Genomic DNA, 19803 nt, shown 5'->3' on the forward strand with positions numbered 1-19803 from the left:
ACTTTATACAAATATCCAATGTTCCATTTAGAACATTATGTTGCACTCATTTATATTTTTGTTCCTGCAATTGGACTTGAATTTTCTGAGAACAAAAATTGGGTCATTAAATTTTTAACTCCCCAGTACCTGACCCATAGGATGTATACCATCAATTTTAGTTGAATGCACTTGAACCAGAGATCCTCTCTTTATTGAACCCAAACTGAAAGAACATAGGAAAAAAGAGTTCTTTGGAGCAAGCAATGTGGTCAACTCTGTCAGCATCATTTGATAGTAGTAACGAGTCTTTTTTTCAGTGTAAAATTATAGTTATAATATTTAAGTTAATCTGAATACTTCTATTATCATAGAATTTCAATGGGAAGAAGTATCTTCAAGGTGGTTCCTTTGATTTGCAGATGAGGAAACCAGTCCTGTGCTTATATCAGATTGGACAAGTAGTTTTTATCCAAATCCTATCCAATAACCAAAAACCTTTGTGAATTTATGAGTATTAAACCATTTTTACATTCCAGGCAAAAAATTCAGGGAGAACAAAATATACAGTGCATTTTAGTTCAGAGGGAATTCTAGTAAGGAATCTTAATCAGAATTTAAGATGTTAGGTTTGGCAGAAGCCAAGCAACTTGATGAGAGATAATTGGTAAGATGAAGGAAGATTTTAATTTTTAAAAATTTTTTATTTACTTTTGAGAGAGAGAGAGAGAGACAGACAGACAGAATGTGAGTGGGGGAGGGGCAGAGAGGGGGGGGACACAGAATTCAAAGCAGGCTCCAAGCTCCATCCACACTGTCAGCACAGAGCCCAACCTGGAGCTCGAACTGTGAGATCATGACCTGAGCTGAAGTCAGATGGTTAACCGATTAAGCCACCCAGGCACCCAGATCAAGGAGGATTTTTAAATACAAGTGAAGCATTTTTCATCGTTTTCATGTCCTCTGCCTCCCTCCTGCCGAGATAATGTGAACTATCAGGGCCATCAGAAGAATAGTGGGTTTTGATGAGTTCCTTTTCTTCAGGTTTAATTGACTTCTTCTCTTTAATAGGTTTCAGAATCTGCTGTGGTCCAGGAAGACATTTGTGGACAACATGAAAATCTATAACCACAGTTACATCTACATGCCTGCTTTTTCTATGAAAACAGGAACAGAGCCATCCCTCCGGGTTTATTATACACTGTCAGATGTTGGTGCCAATCAAACAGTGCTCTTTGCCAACCCCAACTTTCTGCGTAGCATTGGAAAGTTCTGGAAGAGTAGGGGAATCCATGCCAAGCGCCTGTCCACAGGACTTTTTTTGGTGAGTGCAGCTCTGGGCCTCTGTGAAGAGGTAGCCATCTATGGTTTCTGGCCCTTCTCTGTGAATATGCATGAACAGCCCATCAGCCACCACTACTATGATAATGTCTTGCCCTTTTCTGGCTTCCATGCCATGCCAGAGGAATTTCTCCAGCTCTGGTATCTTCATAAAATTGGTGCACTGAGAATGCAGCTAGACCCATGTGAAGACACTCCACTCCAGCCCACTTCCTAGGGACCATGGGAAAAGAAAGAACTGAGCCAGGGTATTTTTGTTAGATTTTTTACATGACTCCAAAAGGAAATGGTCAAGTCGTTTCATGGATTCACATGGGCCACTTGGAAAAACAAAACAAAACAAAACAACTACAAACCCCCAAGAGAAACTCTACTTTGATGATGGCTTGGACGACAAACAAGAAATGAAAATCCTATGAAATATTTTGTAGCAGATTGTGGATTTGCAACTAGTAACACGCTGATGGAGTGTGGAGTAATGTTGGGGAAACACATTTACATGGTTCTGATCTAGAAGGTGCAGTTCACAAACAAAACAGAACTCTAGCTGCTGAGGCTGAGGAATTAATCAAGGTAGAGTAAAGGAAATGCCAGGGCAAAGTGTTACTGATTATCAACACAATCTGGCTTAAAAAACCTATCGTATATTATAGAACATAGGTTTTTAAAAAATTAATATTTATTTTTGCCCTATTGAGGGGCAGTGAGTGGGTGATGAGGTAGATTAAAAAAAAAAACCTTACTGAGTAATAAAGATACGAAACACTACAGCTAATTATTGTGATTTGTTGAACCAAGTCTATGTTAACTTTAGTCTCCTTCCATTTAAAAAATGTTAAATAAGAATTTCTTCCTCTCCTTTTGTCAAATCTACTTAGACAATGTGAATGAAGCATTGTAGAATTTAGACTGTGTTGGCTCATAGTCTGGATAATGTGAGATACTTTCTCTCCTCAGAATTGAGGGCATAAACTCCATTTTAGGCCTGCATTATTTAAGCCTATTTGTATTATTATGTTATTTCAGTGCAAAAAGGCTGCAAATATGAGTGCATTATTTATTTGCAAATTGGCATAATTGTCTTCCTAATTTAATGCTCAGAGATGAAGTAAAGCACAATAATGTAAGGTTTAGTCTGGAAACAGACTGGAGGGCACATCCCTTTTCTATCTACCATTGTATATTATTCACTCCAAGATACATGCAAACAAAACATGCATATATTTATGCACACACACACACATACACACAGGTAAACAAAGCTCATTCCCATACAAGTAGGAAAGCTGAACCCACATGACCTAGTGTGGCAAAATCTGTACCATTGTCAAAGAGCTACAAATGTGTATTATGAACTACCCACCTCACCTTGATAAAAGACAGGCCAGCTTACTGCTGTTTCTCATAGTGCTCACACCAGCGTCACCCCCAAATGCTTACCCCAAGTGAGCAGAATTGTTTTACTCATTCTGACTCTCCCTAACATCTCATGAATGGACCTTGTGTTGAGGGTGGTGACACAAGGCATGATTCATACAAGTAAAGGGATGTGAATTTGTAGATGTTGATTCCCCTGGTAGTAGCAGGTAAGGCTACTCCGAAAGCTTTTTACATCAGCTTTCACACTGCAAACAAACTCTACTGACAGATTACAAGCAGCCAAAGGTGTTTGCATGTAAGAGGAAGATAAAAGAGGCCTCTCGTTGTCTTTGTGCTTTGGAATGCCTTAATCTAAAGGGAAACACTAGAAATCACTCTTTTCATTCTTTTAAATGTCACCAGAATGTAGACAAACTATGCCAAAAAGTTCTGCTTCATTTTTAATGGTAGAGACTTAGTAGACCACATAAATTAAAGCAGGTGACAGTTTTTGGTGGGTTAATTTAAAAGATACTGAGTCAACGAAGCCCTTGGAAAAATTCAACATCACTGGAATAGGCAATTTCTAAAGAAGAGTAAATATTGAGGTTATTATAGAAATCAGCTGTTAAAAAATGACTGGTTGACTTAACACAGAGTATACTGATATTTGCAAAGTTAAGAATTTGAGAGTATTGATATCTTGTAGAACTGATTTGCTATTTTGATTCTATATTGCTGCAAAGAGGTTAACGAGACTGTACTATGAGTGAGTTATAGTAAATATGCGCTATATGTGAAACCCTAAACCTATTTCCTCTTTAGACCTATTATTATTTAATAATTACTGCAGAAAGGAATACATTTGTACCTATACACTTCATCAAAGGTAAAAGGGCTAATGAAAAACATATATGTCACACAAATTAGTACTTTAACTGATGAAATTGTTAAAGTGTAATTAATGAGCTCCCTAAAACCCATTCGTCACAGTTCCACTGAAACTGCTATTTGGAAATTTCACATCTTGTTATGATTTCTGGGATAGATTTATATAATATAGTGTGCAATTTTTAGTCTATACATTTGTGGCTTTGGAAAGCCAAACAGAAATGGCCTGAGATGATAATGTTTATTTAGACCAGTACTTCTCAACTGGGGTAATTCCCCTCCCTATCTGGTGACATTTGGCAAGGTCTAGAAACATTTTTGATTGTCATGATTTGGAAGGTGCTACTGGCACCTACTGGACAGAAGCCAGGGATCCCACTAAACATTCTACAGTGCAGAGGTCAGCCCCCCACAGCAAAAATTACCCATTCTAGAACATTAATAGTGTCAATGTTGAAAATGCTGGATTAGACCAAAAGAATACTTTGACTGCCACAACTTTTCTTCACTTAAGGATACATATACATGTTCACATCATTCAAAGTATGACTACAATTGAACGAGAATGTTTTCTTAGAGTAGATTGCAGTTGGCATTATTTTATACTGACAATGCATAGGTATGCCATCTATATTCCCTTTCTTGTGGTTAGATAGATGTATCTAAACTTAGAAATGGTGCTTGCTTCGGCAGCACATATACTAAAATTGGAACGATACAGAGAAGATTAGCATGCCCCCTGAGCAAGGATGACACGCAAATTTGTGAAGCGTTCCATATTTAAAAAAAAAAAAAAAACTTAGAAATGTGTGTGTGTGTGTGTGTGTGTGTGTGTGTGTTGTGTATAGGGGCATTATAGCATAGGCTATACATATCTGTCCTTCTTGAAATACATGTGTCCCTAAGTGAGGATCTCTCCAGAATTATCTTGCAGAATAGTCTGGAATACTCTATTACTATTAAGAAGTTGAATTCTACGCACCTATTATTTTATCTGAAACTGAGAACTTCAGAATTGGACGTCATACTTTGCCATATTTGGTCAATGACATTTTAATACTGCTGACCCTTAAGGTTAGCTGAGAAGATATTCAGGTTATAGTAGACACACTCAGTAAGAAAATATTTCATCACTTTCAACGCATCTGCCAAAAGAGGGAGTCAACCTCTCTAATCTTTAAATTGCTTTTTATTGACAAAACCTAGGTTGCTCCATGGGGGCAAGAGAGGGGGTGAAGAGACTGAAAATGGGTACCTGATACGAGTTTTTAACTTTTATCGGCTCCAGTTTGAGAATTACACTGATGCTAAGGATCATGAGTAAGGGTGACCTCCATTTAATTTTAATCACACGTTAGCAAAATTAAGATGGGTGAAGGATTAAGTCATTCTCCAAGATAGAAAAGTGATTTTTATATGAAATATTTTTATATGGAAGAGGACAGTGGATACATATGCTTTATATAGAGTATTTGACCAACAGTTTATATAACATTGTGCATCTGAACTGCAACTAACACATGAAGTTAAGGAGTGCCCCTGGGATTTTGCTTCCATATAGTTCACTGTTATTTTAACAAGGTAAATATTCCCAAATGATACAAATGACCCCAAAAGGCAGATGTTCAGACAATACCTATTGGAGTTTTTGATGTCTCATGACCTTCTCTTGGCTACAAACTTTCTTTAGGATACATATAACTTATACCTGGAGCAATGGGCAACACAGTTTAACAATCTACATGGAAAATAATGGAAGAAATCCCAGGATTCTGAATTTGACAAAAATATTCTCAGTCAGAAGCTCTACAGAAGTGTTATAGACTATTCCAAATAGAAAAAAAAAATATCAATGACGTTTCTTCTTGTTAGCCACTATCATAGTTTTGTAATTTTATTATATATAGCTTTCCATTTCTTTGAAAAATCAGCCATCTGTAATTTTAATTTTTATATTTAAAAATATTGACTTTGTGAAAATTTTAACCGACAAATCCTTGTTAGGTGAGACCTAAAAGGTCACAGTCCGCCAAAAACTTTAGGGAATTCTTATTCCTATGAAAATTTTCCCACCAGAACCAGGTAATAATATCTGCTCTGTTTACAGAGTTCCAGAGGTCAAGAGCTGTAAAGACTTTTGTGAGAATCTGAGGGAAAATACGGGGAGGAGTAAGGACTGAGAGCAGTACTGTGCTTTTTATTTCTTCATCTTCCCAGGGTAGAGGCTGACTCTCAGACTCTGACTTTTAGTGAGCACGCATCGAGAAACAGCTACAAGACACCTGAAACTTAGATCAAGCTCCCAGCAAAGTGTGTAGTAACTATAACTAAACATGACCAGCAATTTTAGCAGTTTGAATCCACCGTGTGCCAGGGAGAGGATGAGGCAAGTGGAGAGGAGGAGACAACCCTACTCCCAAGCTTTCAGTATGTAAGTCAGAGAAGTCTCTGCCCTTGACCTTGGCTTTCCAGCACTATCTGTTTCTGCTGACTACCAGGGAAGCTGGCTTGTCTCTGGGGTCAAGCTTGTAGTCTTGTGACTGGAGAATTGGTGTGGAAATTTGCTAAGATGCTTGAAATTTTACACTGCTGTAAACAGTTTTTTTTTTCCTCTTAAACTTGTGCTCTCTAAATTTGGGTGTCCTGTGACAGAATTCTAGTCACCCTGACCTAATTATGGCCCTGTCAGTGATTATTAAAAATGGAGCATTTTTTTCTCCATGCAGATGAATTTTCTAAGTTCTTGAAGCCAGGGAGATATCAAGTATAGCTGACCCTTGAATGACACAGGTGTGAACTGCATGGGTCTGCTTATACATGGATTTTTTCTAATATAGTACAGTACTATAAAAGTATTTTCCTTATGATTTTCTTAATATTTTCTTTTCTCTAGCTTACTTTATTGTAAGAAAATAGTATATAATGCAAATAACATAAACTATGTGTTAATCGACTGTTAATGTTGTTGGTGAGGCTTCTGGTCAATAATAGGCTATTAGTAGTTATGTTTTGGGGCAGTCAAAAGCTGTATGCAGATTTTTGACTGCACGGCAGGGTTGGGACCCCCAATCCCACATTGTTCAGGGGTCAACTATTTTCCACCGGTTCTTTTATAGTTTCTTTAAAAGCCCTGGACACTGATCCAAAAGAATCCAGAAGCTTAGAATGTTTGTTTGCGACTCCTAACCGTGAATGCAGAATATTTAGGTTGAACACTATAAGAGTCCTATTTTGCAAGAAGAAAGACGCTTAACATGAAGCTACAATTGCTGTGGCCTTTTTCCTTCCTATCATAAGAAAAAGGATACTACTGGCTTACCCTCAGCCAAGAATTTACCCTCAGTCTCTTGCAGTTTTTACATACATCCTAGAGGTGAGGGATCGAAAGAGATGTGTGGAAGGAAGGCTCATTCAAACATAACACGGCCTCTGCTCATCATCACAATACGGAAGAAGTACATATTTCTGTTAAAGCCCATGGCTATAACTTTTTTAAAGCACAAGAGAGGAATTATATTTTATGGTCACTTGTTTGCCCACCTCCTGTGTGTTCTTATTGATCCCTACATTGTGCTAAAATCCCTTCTAACTTTGCTTTCTGTTAAAGCTGTAGGAGATAATCAATGATGCAAAGCTGCCTGGGAGTTTTATAGAGTAATATTCAAATATATTGATCATGTCTCTTTCTGCTTCTACATAATTAGATTTTCTCCAGTTATTTGTCATTTTAAAAGTGTATGTGTCACATGATACCAGTAAACATCTAAGAAATGTGATTTTTATCCAGGGCAGAGAAATTGGGAGTCAGATGTGTCTGTTTTTCTCTGCATAGGAAGCGAAATGGGAAATTGTAATAAAGAAGGGTTTAACCAAAATGAAAAAGAGAAAAGAGGAAATCAGGATTTTAATTGTGAAGGACCATTGACAGGGATCTTAGTCTGAAGCTAAGCTCAGAGCACAGAGGCTGTTGTCCTTGAGCACAGTCCCAAGAATAGAACCTTCCAAAACCTTTTAAAGGAAATATATTGTTATGCAGTAATTATGGCTCATGATGAAAAGACTCTAGAAGAAGCAGTGTGAGAACCAGGTTGTGAGACACTTAGGGAAGAAGATGGAAGAGTGGCACCTGTTTACCTACTTGGACCCTTCTGCCCCTCTTCGAGTTACGCTTTCCTTGGTGTCTATGTTGGGATATACAAATGCTGCCATTTTCATATCCCCTTTTTATCTCCACTTTGACACATATGCAAGATTATTATTTAGGTCTCCTGTCATGATGAGGCAGCAATGGTAGGAAGTGAAGGTGACCCTTTGAAACATGGTCACCATATGCATGGTGAGAGTTAGAAAGATTTAGATGCATTTTCTCCTCTCTGTTTTAGTGTAAACACACACACACACACACACACACACACACACACACCTTGCATTATTCATGCCCATTGAAAAGAGAAAAATGTCTGGCTAGGTGGGGGTGGCAGAGGGTGCCTTAACTTTTTCTGGCTTGGCTCCCACTTCCTTTTGTATTTCCTTCATGTACCTGTCTCTTTAGAGGTGTAGCCATGTCTGTTCCAAGTTGTATCTTTACCATCAGCAAGACCTCTTATAACTGTAGTGAATGTGACTATTTTATATAAATGCACAATAGTATATAGGCCTTGGAGATGTCTGATAACTGTATGTAAATATCTTTTGTTGAAGTAGTAGAACCTTCTCATAAAGAGCTCCTTAGGTGATAGCTACAGGAGAACTAAGATGATTAGATTCAAATATGTGTTTCTCCAGCAAATACTAGGTTTCATGGAAGCAAGGAAACAATTTGTTTCTGTTTCTCATTCACTCTTAAGCATCAATTCTTTGGGCTTTCTTGTCCGTAAGTTACTATAGATATCCCTCTCATACAGGATTCACAATTTGTAGTGATTGATGGTCACAGGGGTACATCAGAGTCAGACACTAGAGGGAAGGGGAGAGAACAGACAAGTAGAAGCTCCATTGAAAAGCTTGTTTAATTTTTTAAAAGTCTAGAACATTATTAGAACTCTACCACACAGCATAGTTGGTCTAAAAAGTTTTGAAAAAGTTTCTTGCTGGTCTCTTTAAGTTGACTATTGCACCTTATATATCCTTCCACATATGTGAAAACTGTTTTTCAAGAGCAAATTTGCAGGGGCACCTAGGTAGTTCAGTCAGTTAAATGTCCGACTCTTGATTTCGGCTCAGGTCATGATCTCACAGTTCGTGAGTTCGAGCCATACATCAGGCTCTGTACTGATGGCACAGAGCCTGTTTGGGATTCTCTCTCTCTCTCTCTCTCTCTTTTCTGCCCTTTCTCCTTCTCTCTTTCTCTCTCTCTCTAAAAATAAATAAACTTAAAAACTAGCATATTTGCAGATTGGAAGTAAGAGAAAAATAGAAATTCAAATATTCCTTCTCATACAGTGTAGCTTGATTACTGGTCCATGGGGGCAATAATTCTGGAAAAGATCTTAGATTAGACTATAAAACGAAATAATCTTTGAAGTATACACGGAATTACTTTTTCCTAATGAAGCTAAATTCTGTTGGCAGGAGGTGTGGGGAAAATCAATGCTCTTCATTTCTTCTTTAAGTTTAATATAAAATGTAGCAGGTAAGAAAAAACTTTAACTTGTACTTTTTATAGTGTGACTTAAAAAAAAGTATCTATCTCAGTTGGTTCTACTGAGCGGTTTCCACAGAATCTAAATGTAATGTCATAGGAGGAGGTTTGCTGTAAAAACATGTCTTTTTCTTTGGTGTGTTCATTGTAATTATGGCTGGTAGTGAGAAGATTCAGTAAGTCTCAATTTCTCTACCTCCCTTACTTGGAGAAAATTTGGAAATGTACCCTGTGAATAAAATGATTTTTTTTATAGTGTGTGAAATCTTTTTATTTCCCAGAAGCGTATGGGTGATTCTGTTTCCTTTTCTCTTCCTTCTATTTTGTATCTATATCAGCTACACTGATTTTTTTCCTTCTAGATGAAAACTCATGCCGCTTGGTGAGAAAATTATTTTAGAAATACAGAATTATAAATCCTATGAATAGAATTTAGAACGCTATTGTTACTCTTATGCAGGTGAAAGGCATTCTCTATTGGGCACAGTAGAAAGAAAATTGAACATTTATTTAATGTGATATATGTACATGAGCCTATTTTTTTCCAGTGATAAGATTTTCCCTTTATGTAATGAATCAATATCAGTATGTGTGTCCTAGAGTTCTTTAATAAATTGCTAACAAGATTCAAAATATTTAGATTCCCCTTCTGCTCATATGGGTGACCTTGACACGCCTGGGTATGACTTCTTCTCTGAATTATTTGGATAATTGCTTCAAACTCCCATTTCCCTTGGGATCTAGTGGCCCAGTTCTGCCAGACACTCTCAACAAGATGGACATCAGGAAAAGTGACCTTGGTCCATCCTTTATCATACATTCACCTCAGAAATTGATCAAGGTGCTTTGTACAGCTCTCCTTATTAACTCTCTTGAGTTCAAGGCACACAACAGACTTTTGGGCTACAGCTATTTTAAGAAGGTCATTCTATTACCTAATGTTAAAACTTCATGGTGTTTAGCTGAATCATTCAGGGGTAAAAAAGGCAGGCCTCTGAAATAAATGTGGGTTACCCTAACCTATTCTCAGACCATATGAGGAAAACAGATTTAACTTGTTTTTACCAACTATCATTAAGTAAAGGAAAATCTAGATATTACTGAGTTCAAGAACATTCAAAAACAGATATTAAGAACTCCAAAGCATTAATTACTCAAGAATCTCTAAACCTAAAAAGAAGGTAATTACAAGTCACAGACTAGATTTTTGCTTGAAAACTTGTTATTTTGGAGATACAGATTCTTGTTGATATAAAGATGTAGGATTATTGAATCGAATCTTGTGATGTTCATTGTGAATGATCTGGAGAACATGGGATGAAGTTGAGAACATATCTAATTATACTTAACACGTATAATTCTAGGTTTGTTATCTAGTTTCTAAGATTTTGAGAATATGAGAAAACAAGTCTTTTGTTATTTCTTTTATATAGAATTAAAGTTGTTTCCCCCACAAAGTCATGGTCTCCAGGCATGAATTAAAAAATCAGTATTTGGGAACATTTTTGTGGTAAATAATGCAATCAAAAGTTAGATTAAAAGGCAATCAAGAGTTTATTGATCTCAAGACAAACTTTAATCGGGAAGATTCCAACCTTTGGGTGTGGAGGAAGAGTAGACAGTAAGAATATAACATGAGTGTTCATTTGGTGTGTCACTTTCATCAACTTCCCATCAAGTGGATTCCTGATCTGGGAAATGGTGTTCTACTGAGTGCTCAATGTCAGCCTTTGCTATTATTGGCAGGGTGCTCAGCAGTGGTGGAAGCCAGGTTATTGATTCCATGCATAACCTCTGTACCTGCTACCAAACCTGCTTTGTATAGCAGCCCATTGACAAAGTAGTTGGGTAACAGAGAAGAGATGAACTGGTATCCATTTAGCATACCATTTTGTCTGCACTTTTTATAAAGGTAGGGCAGTTAATGCCTTGAAAGGCCAAGAGTGATTATCAGTGCTTCCCATCATGGTACATGCAGCAATTTTTGTTTTCACTGAAATAGATATTTATTTTGGATTTGCCTTTCTTTTCCTCGATGTTTCTGCCAGTACCACCATCTATGAACCTACCAAATGAATTATTTATCATATTGGTATTATATACAATATGACCAGGAAGCACATTTGCCAACAAAGAAGTATAGAAAGGAACTTATGTATATGGAATTAATGAGTATTACTCTTTACCATATCATGAAGAACATTCATTCTCAATGGGAGCAATATTGCCTCCACAAGAGGCAAAAGTTGTTCTAAGGGGCAAAAAAGCGTTAGATATTATAATGATTCAGAGGAAAAAAACTTAAAAGTTTCTTTGGGGGCAGGGTTTGGGGGGGTTAATGAGAAAAGTTAGAGAAATGCTGATCTAGAAGCAGTTGCCTAACACAACATTGGCAGGGCCTGACAGAGACTTATTTTAAGTATCATCTGAGAGACAATATCTTAGGGGGTTGTGGTACCATCTTATAAGATGTGATGTGTGTTTTGGACAGTAACCAGTTTTTCCCATATTTAGATGCTTGGATCACATTTAGACTATTTGGATCTGGGGACCAAAGAAGGGAAGTAGGAGTGACTCCCACAAGCTGTGATATGTTGTGCTTCTGTGATGGTTTAATTCAAAATACTTTCTAATTACCTTGTGATTCTTCTTTCACCCATGTGTTTTTAGAAGTATATATTCTAATTTCCAAATATATGGGGGGGGGGCTTAATGGTATCTTTTGTTGTCTTTTTTGCATTTAATCTTGTCATGCTCAGAAAATATACTATGCATGATTTTAACTTTTTGAAACATACTGAGACTTGTTTTATGGCTCAGCTTCCATGGTTACCTTAAAAGGAGGTACATTCTACAGTTGTTATCAAGAGTATACTAAAAATGTTCATTAGGTCAAGTGTATCCTCACTGACATTTTATCTATTTGCTCTATCAGTTATGGAAAAAGAAGTTTTAAAGTCTCCATATGTGATATGTCCACTTCTCCTTTAGTTCTATAAATTTTAGCTTTATGTACTTTGCAATTCTTTGCAATATACACTGAGGAGTGTAACTCCAGGCCAAACAACTATGCTGATCATACCAAACCATACATGGCAAGGCTTTGCCCAGCAGGCCTGGGGAGCAGCTATCCTGCCCACACTGCATTTCTAGCCTAACACCTCAGTTTGAAGACCTCATCTGGAGTCTACACTAAGGAATGTTTCTCCACTCTGACTCAAAACTTTTCCACGCCTAGTTCCTCCCTCCCTCCCTCCCATCTGGCCCTCAGGTTTCCTTGGCAGTGAGACAATCCCCCCACTTGCACTGCATCTCCCTATCTTTCCACCAGTGCCACTCCACGAGAAAAAACGAAATCCTTAGGAACCGGTGCCTGTTTTTGCCTCTTTTTTGCAATGTCGTAGTAAGTGAATAAAGGCTTGTTACTTTCAATTTGCCTCATTGTCCTAATTGACCACCTTGATATCTGATTGCTTGAAAGATGCATTCATGACTGTTACATTTGCATCATGAGTTAACCCTTTATTATTGCATTTGTAACAATATAAATATTATGATATAAATAAATATAAAGATAAATAAGTAATATCTTTATTTCTGGAATACTCCTTGTTTTGAAGTCTACTTTGTCTGACATTAACAAAGCCTTACAAGATTTCTTATGCTTAATATTTTTATAGCATATCTTTTTCTGTCCTTTTCCTTTCATCCTACTGTATTTATTAATTTTTTTTAATGTTTATTTATTTTTGAGAGAGAGCAAGAGAGACAGAGTGCATGTGGGGGAGGGGAAAAGAGAGAGGGAGACACAGAATCCGGACCAGGCTCCAGACCCCAAGCTGTCAGCACAGAGCCTGACGTGGAGCTTGAACCCACAGACTGCAAGATCACGACCCAAGCCAAAGTCGGACACCAACTGAGCCACCCAGGCTCCCCTCTATTTATTTTTAAAGCGCATCTCTTGTAAACAACATATATTGGCTCTTGGTTAGCTTTGTGTCTATTTTGACCATCTCTACCCTGTAATTGGAATGTCTAACCCCTTTATATTTAACACAGTTGCTGATATGGCTGGGTTTAGGTCTATCATCATGCTGTTTTCTCTTTACTCATTGTGTTCCTTTTTCTTTTCATGCCACTGTCTTGCTTTCTTTTAGATTAATCATGTATTTTATTAGTATTTCATCTGTTAGCTTTTAATCTATGCTTTTATTGCAGTTCTTGCTCTAGGGATTATATAATATGCATTTTTAATCACAGTATAACTTGAATTAATATTATACCACCCCCATAAAATAAAAGTTTATAATAGGATAAGCCACTTTACCCCTCCTTTCCTTTTCTCCTATTATCAAATGTTATGAGCAAAATGTTTGTGTCCCCTGCCCCAATGTTCATAGGTTGAGAGCCTACCCCCCAATGTGATGGTACTGAAAGGTGAGGCTTTTGAGAGATAATCAGGATTAGATGAAGGTCATGAAGGTAGTGCCCCCATGAATGGGATAAATGCACTGCTGAGTGACCAGAGAGCTTGCTTCCTGTCTCTACTCCCTACCATGTGAGTATACAAGAATTTGGAAGTTTGAAACCTGGAGGAGAGTCTTCACCAGACTTGACTGTGCTGGTACCCTGATCTTGGACTTCAGACCTACAGAAAGGTGGGATGTAAATTTCTGTTGTTTATAAGCCACCCAGTCTATGAAACTTTGCTATAGCTGCCCAAACTGACATGAAGACATCCTGTATATTACTACCACGTATTTTATAAACCCGAAAAAATACCATTGTTGTTTTTACTTTAAGTAGGCAGGTATCTTACAAAATACAGGATATTAAAAATGTACTTTGTCATATTTACCCCAGGTACTGATTTCATGCGGAACTGGTATCATCTCTTGACAGCCTGATAAAATTCCTTTAGCTTTCGTTGCCGTGCTGTTAGTAAATTCTCTCACGTTTTGTTTACCTGAAAATTTCTATAATTCGTCTTTAGTTTTGAAGTATATTTTACCAGATATAGACTTTTAGCTTGACAGTTTTTTACTGTTAGCATTTTAAATATGTCATTTCATTTTCTCCTAGTTTGTCTTGCGTTTGACAAAAATTTTGCTAAAGTTATGATTGTATTAAATGTTTGCTTGTTTTCACCCGATAACTTCTTTTAGGTTTTTGTTTTTTTTTTTTAATCTTTGGCTTTCAGCACTTTGACAGAGGTTTCTGCTTTGGAATTAGCAGTAGCAGGGTCCCTAGTTCTAGCTATCACCAGAATGTGTAAACTTATGTGAGTTCCTGTGTTTTAAGTCCTTCTTAAGTAACCTTTTCACATCAAAATCATTACTGGTGGTGGTTTAGTAGAGAGGGTGATTTCAGGTCAAGTAAATTACTGTCGCACCTGAGGATTTTTCCAGTCCCTTCTGCTCCCATTGCCAATAGCTTGACCTCTTCTTTTTCTCTTTCTTTTCCTCCTCCTCCTGCCCCTCCCTTCCCCCTCCTCCTCCTCCTCCTCCTTTTTCTCCTTTAATAAGTAAGCTACCCAATATCTGTGTAGGAGATCAACATCATACTTTAATTAAAGTGGAATTGGGGTGATAACAAAATTTTAACAACTTTATTTAAGGATAGTTTATGTTCCACACAATTCACCTATCACCTATTGTAAACGTACAGTTTGCTTATTTTTAGTAAAATTTATGGTTGTGAATCCATTACTGGAGTCCAGTTTTATAAAAGTTCTATAATCCCCCAAAAGTTCCCTAGTTCCATTGTATAGTCAATCCCTGTTCTCAGCCCAACATTCTGGATCTGTTTTCATTCTCTATAGCTGTGTCTTTTCTGGAAACTTTCTGTAAGTGGAATAATACAATATATAGTCATTTGTCTCTGGTTTCTTTCATTTAGCAAATGTTTTTGAAGTTAATCTAATGTTTTGAAGTTAATCTAAATCTAATGTTTTGAAGTTCATCTACGTGAAGTTTGCCTGTATCAGTAGTTTGTTCCTTTTTGTTTATGAATAGTATTCCATTGTATGTAGTTAACACATTTAGCTTATTAATTCAACTGTTAATGTTAATGTGCGTTTGGGTTTATTTAAATGCTTGCTATTTTGAATAATGCTGCTTGAAAAATTTGTGTGCAGATTGATGATTCACATGGCAAGATTTTCCTTTTAAGAAGCTAGTAAATTGTTTTGCAGAGAAACCATACCATTTTACACCACTTGCCTTGAATGTGTGATTGTTTCTTCACATTCTCAACAACACTGGTATTGATGGTCTTTTAAAAAATATCCATCTTAGAGAGGATATAATGATGTCTCTAGTTTTAATGTTCATTTCCTTAATGACTAATGATGTTGAGTATGTTTTTGGTACCCTTATATATCTCCTTTGGTAAAATATCTATTAAAATCTTTTGCATTATACATTTGGTGGAGTTCCTGTTATTACTGAGTTCTTAAATTTTAAACAATACATTTTGTATACATGTCTCTTCCCAGGTATAATATTTACAAATATTTTTTGCTGTCTATGAATTGTTTCTTCCTTTTTTTAATGGTATCTCTTAAAAATCAAGTTTTTCATTTTAATGAAGTTCATTTTATGTTTTTCCATGAAGATAGTGCTTTTGATGTCACCTAAAAATAAAGACATAATTTTCTTTCTTTTAAATAAGTATGCCTTTCACTTCTTATTCTTACCTTACTAAAATGGCTAAAACTGCAAACACAATGTTAAATAGAAATGCTGAGAATGAACATCTTTGCCTTGTTCCTGATCTTAAGTAAAAATGTTTTATCTTTCTAGATTAGTAGAATGCTAGCTGTAGTTTTTTTTGTGTATGCTCTTTATCCAAAGGAGAAATTTGGTTTCTATTCCTAGTTTATTGGGAGTTGTTATGAATGACCGTTATTCACTAATGCATTTCTGTGAACTTTTTGAATTGATCATCTTTATTTTCTTTATTATGTTAATGTGGTGTATTAAAATAATCAATTTTGGGGCACCTGGGTGGCTCAGTTGGTTAAGTGTCTGACTTCAGCCTAGGTCATGATCTCGCTGTTCCCGAGTTGGAGCCCCACGTCAGGCTCTGTGCTGACAGCTCAGAGCCTGGAGCCTGTTTCAGATTCTGTGTCTCTCTTTCTGCCCCTCTCCCATTCATGCTCTGTCTCTCTCTCTCAAAAATAAATAAACATTAGAAAAATAAAATAATCAAGTTTAAGATATTAAACCAATCTTGCATTATTATAATAAACTCCACTTTCTCATGTTGTTTAAAGCTTTTATGTGCTTCAAGATTTGGTTTGCTAATATTTCAGTAAGGGTTTTGTTTCTGTGCTCATGAGGGATAACATTATAATGGTATTTACCTTAAAAAAAGCATAGCAAAAGCCATTCTTAGAGGTAAACCATTAGAAACATGCCTTTAAAAATAAAGAGCAAGACTAGGATGTCATATTACTCAACAATTGTCCTTAGGGATCTAGATGGCACAATAAGAAACTAAAAGGAAACAAACATAAAAGAATTTGAAAGAGAAATTCAAAACTCTTCTTTTTGAAAATTGAAAATTGTCATCTAATTCATATACCAAAATTTGACAAATCTATAAAGTTGATGCACAAATTTATCAAGGCTACCAGACATAAGATCAACATATGAAAGTCAAGTTCATTTTATATCACCAATAATAAAGGGAAAATACAATTTGAAAAACAAAACTATTTACCACAGCAACAAAAATAATGAAATGCCAATCCATAATAAACACAATAAAAGATGCACAGATCTTTTATGGAATAATTATAAAATTTATTGAAAGAGTAAAAAACATGTACATCAGTGGAGAGATGCACTATATTCGTGAGCAGAAAAATTCAATATCTTAAAGATTTCATTATTTCTAACATTGATCTAGACCTATAGAGTTTGTTGTATAACTCAACTTGTAATTTTTATGGAAAAGGATAGCCAAGACACCCCAAGTTGCTATAGTATCAGTGAGCTTCTCCTTTAATTGTTAAGGTACATGGGCGTGAGATGCATTGAAAATCAAATTACAATGTGGGTTATGTGAAGTTGTTGGCTACCAATTCCAAGTGACTTTAATCCAGTACATCATTAACTCAACCTTGATCATCCAGCTATTTTGCCATTTATAAAGAATGGGATTTTTAGAAAAGATCTCATTCTTAGGTTTCATATTGTAGCTTAAAATTAAATATATAGAGATATTTTTCAGTCATCAGTAATTATATGAATTATCAGAGGGGCACCTGCAAAATTTCCCATTTCTGGTTTCATTTCTTGGTACCTGATAAGCAATTGTTTTGCATGAATCTCAATAATAGAATATAATACAGCTCTATCGACCTTCTCAGGTCTTGTAGAAAACTTAGTTGTTTTGTAGCACAGTCTAGGAATATGATCATCATTCCAAAAAATATTCAATTCATACTAATCAATTTACAACCCACTGCATGATTTTCCTGCCATTTTGCATACATAATAGCTTTATGTTTTTATGCCAAATTATGGCTTTCTCCATATACATTTATATGTATAGATATGTAGTTGTTAGTGTATCTTAATATAGATTTTTTTAAAGTATTGAAATGGCAGTTAAACTTAACAAAAACAGTACAAGCAAAGCCTGTAATTCAGCTGATGTGGAATTGAGAAGTGCTATAACCAAGTTTGCACATGTATGGGCAATGACAACGATGTCATGAGTACCATATAACTAAGAGTGATAGGGAGAGGCATCAAGTGTAAGATGTGGTTTGATTTCAGAAATGTTAAAATGTGAAAAGGTGTCTCTTGGAATCAATAAGACACTTTATCCTCCATTGCTGGGGTGAAAGAAAGGCAATTTGGAAGCAAGCTGAAGCACAGGTCAGTGCTGCAGCAATGGAGAATTAATGAGTTCTAATATTCTGCAACTGGTCTTTCCCCTCAGAAGAATAAATCAGAGATATAAGAAAAGGACCGTGAATTAAAGGAGTCAAAGATCATTCCCTTGAAAACTTGTTCACATTCCTGTTCATCTGGGCTCCTTCAGACAGTGTTTTTTGCACACTAGGGGGCTCTAATGCACAATATGTCAAATAAAAACATTGATAGCCTGTTTAAAAAAAAAAAAGTTTTCTCAATAAATATTTACTGAGCATAAATTGTTAGGGTAAGAGTGAGGAATATAAAAATGAGCCTGTTCTGTACTCATCCTACAGGAGATTTACAATTTGGTAAAGGAAATAAAGCATGCATAAAAGTTAAAATAAAGGGAGGCATGAAAGTGTTGGAAAACAAAAACAAAGAATTGTAAAAAGTCAAAGGAGTAGTGAATTCTCACTTATATCAGTTTAAATTTTTTTGACGTGGTAAAAAATTTAAACATCTCCCTAATGAAGTGGCCACACCCTGTATTTCAAGGGATCCTCCTGAACGGGGTTTGTGGAAGGGAGAACACAGGCAGCCACACCTTGCAAGTGCCCTCTAGGTGGCGCATGCGTGTTGACGCTGCGGGCACCGGCTTTTCTCTTCTTCTCCTTCCTTCCCTTTTCTTCATAGACTTCCCTTCTTTTTTTGTCTTCTTTCTTGGAATATTCCAGACTATAATGACCTGGCAGCTACTCTAATATATAGCCTTAACCTTGCAGACAAGGTAAATTCTGGGATATCTTTTTTCCCCCGGAAAATTTTGTGGCCTTCAAGACTGCTCACTAATATTGCTGCATTTTCTAAAGTTGAGCAGATTGCAATAGGATGTTCATAACTCTCTGAATTATTGAGGCAAATTAGTAGAGCAGGAGCAGAAGCAGGGCTGTAGAAATACTGGCCTCCAACCTTTACCATCACACTCACTCACTGTTGCCCACTTCCTACCCAGACCACATTATGGTCTCACTTTCTGAACTCCTAGACCACCCAAAGTTATAGCCTTGGGGATATTTTAAAGTGTCTTTCAACAATTCAAGAGGTTTAGTCAGTTCTAGGAGCCCAAGGCAAAAAAAATGATTTGATTTCTCATTTTGGCTTACCTTCTTAATGGAGAAACAGCTATTTACAGCTGTCTTATTTATTTATTCAAAAAATTTACCTTAAAAGAACCATCAAATTTAAAAAGTTGTAAACATTGGAGCACCTGGGAGGCTCAGTTGGTTGAGTGTCCAGCTCTTGATTTCAGCTCAGGTCATGATCCCTGGGTTGTGGGTTTGAGCCCACATGTGGCCCTGTGCTGAGTGTGGAGCCTGCTTAAGATTCAATCTCTCTCTCCCCCTACCCCTCTCCACTGCTCAAGCTTCCTCTCTCTCTAAAAAATAAAAAAAATAAAAAATAAAATTGATAAAGTATGTAGTTGGCATATGGACACATTTGAAAAGTCATCACTACAGTCAACATAATGAGCCTATCAATCACACCCAAAAGATTTCTTGTATTTCTCCTTCCTGTCCCTTCCCACCTTCTTCTGAACCTCAGGCAACCGTTGATCCGTATTCTGTCATCATAGACGCATTTACATTGTTCAGAATTTTGTATAAATAGAATCACACAGAATATACTCTGTTTTCTGGATTTTTTTTTATCTAGCAAAAC

At 36.5% G+C, this 19803-nt stretch overlaps 1 protein-coding gene and 1 non-coding gene across 3 annotated transcripts in view; both read left to right on the plus strand.

The window, feature by feature from the left end:
* ST8SIA1 (ST8 alpha-N-acetyl-neuraminide alpha-2,8-sialyltransferase 1) overlaps positions 1 to 9469 on the plus strand; it is a 159256-nt gene extending 149787 nt beyond the window's left edge. Inside the window, exons 5-6 of one of the 2 annotated variants that reach the window (XM_058743407.1) lie at positions 1051 to 1303; positions 9142 to 9469. In XM_058743407.1, coding sequence (XP_058599390.1) covers positions 1051 to 1303; positions 9142 to 9192 — 304 coding nt within the window. In that variant the 3' untranslated portion in view covers positions 9193 to 9469. Of the gene's footprint in view, positions 1 to 1050 lie in introns of both variants that reach the window. The other variant, XM_058743406.1, reaches the window with a different exon arrangement.
* On the plus strand, positions 4248 to 4354 carry LOC131484123 (U6 spliceosomal RNA). The gene has a single exon (XR_009248034.1). It is a non-coding gene; the product is annotated as a U6 spliceosomal RNA (small nuclear RNA).
* Positions 9470 to 19803: the final 10334 nt, after the last annotated feature.

This window comes from Neofelis nebulosa, chromosome 8, assembly GCF_028018385.1.
Source record: "Neofelis nebulosa isolate mNeoNeb1 chromosome 8, mNeoNeb1.pri, whole genome shotgun sequence".
NCBI classification, from domain to species: domain Eukaryota; kingdom Metazoa; phylum Chordata; class Mammalia; order Carnivora; family Felidae; genus Neofelis; species Neofelis nebulosa.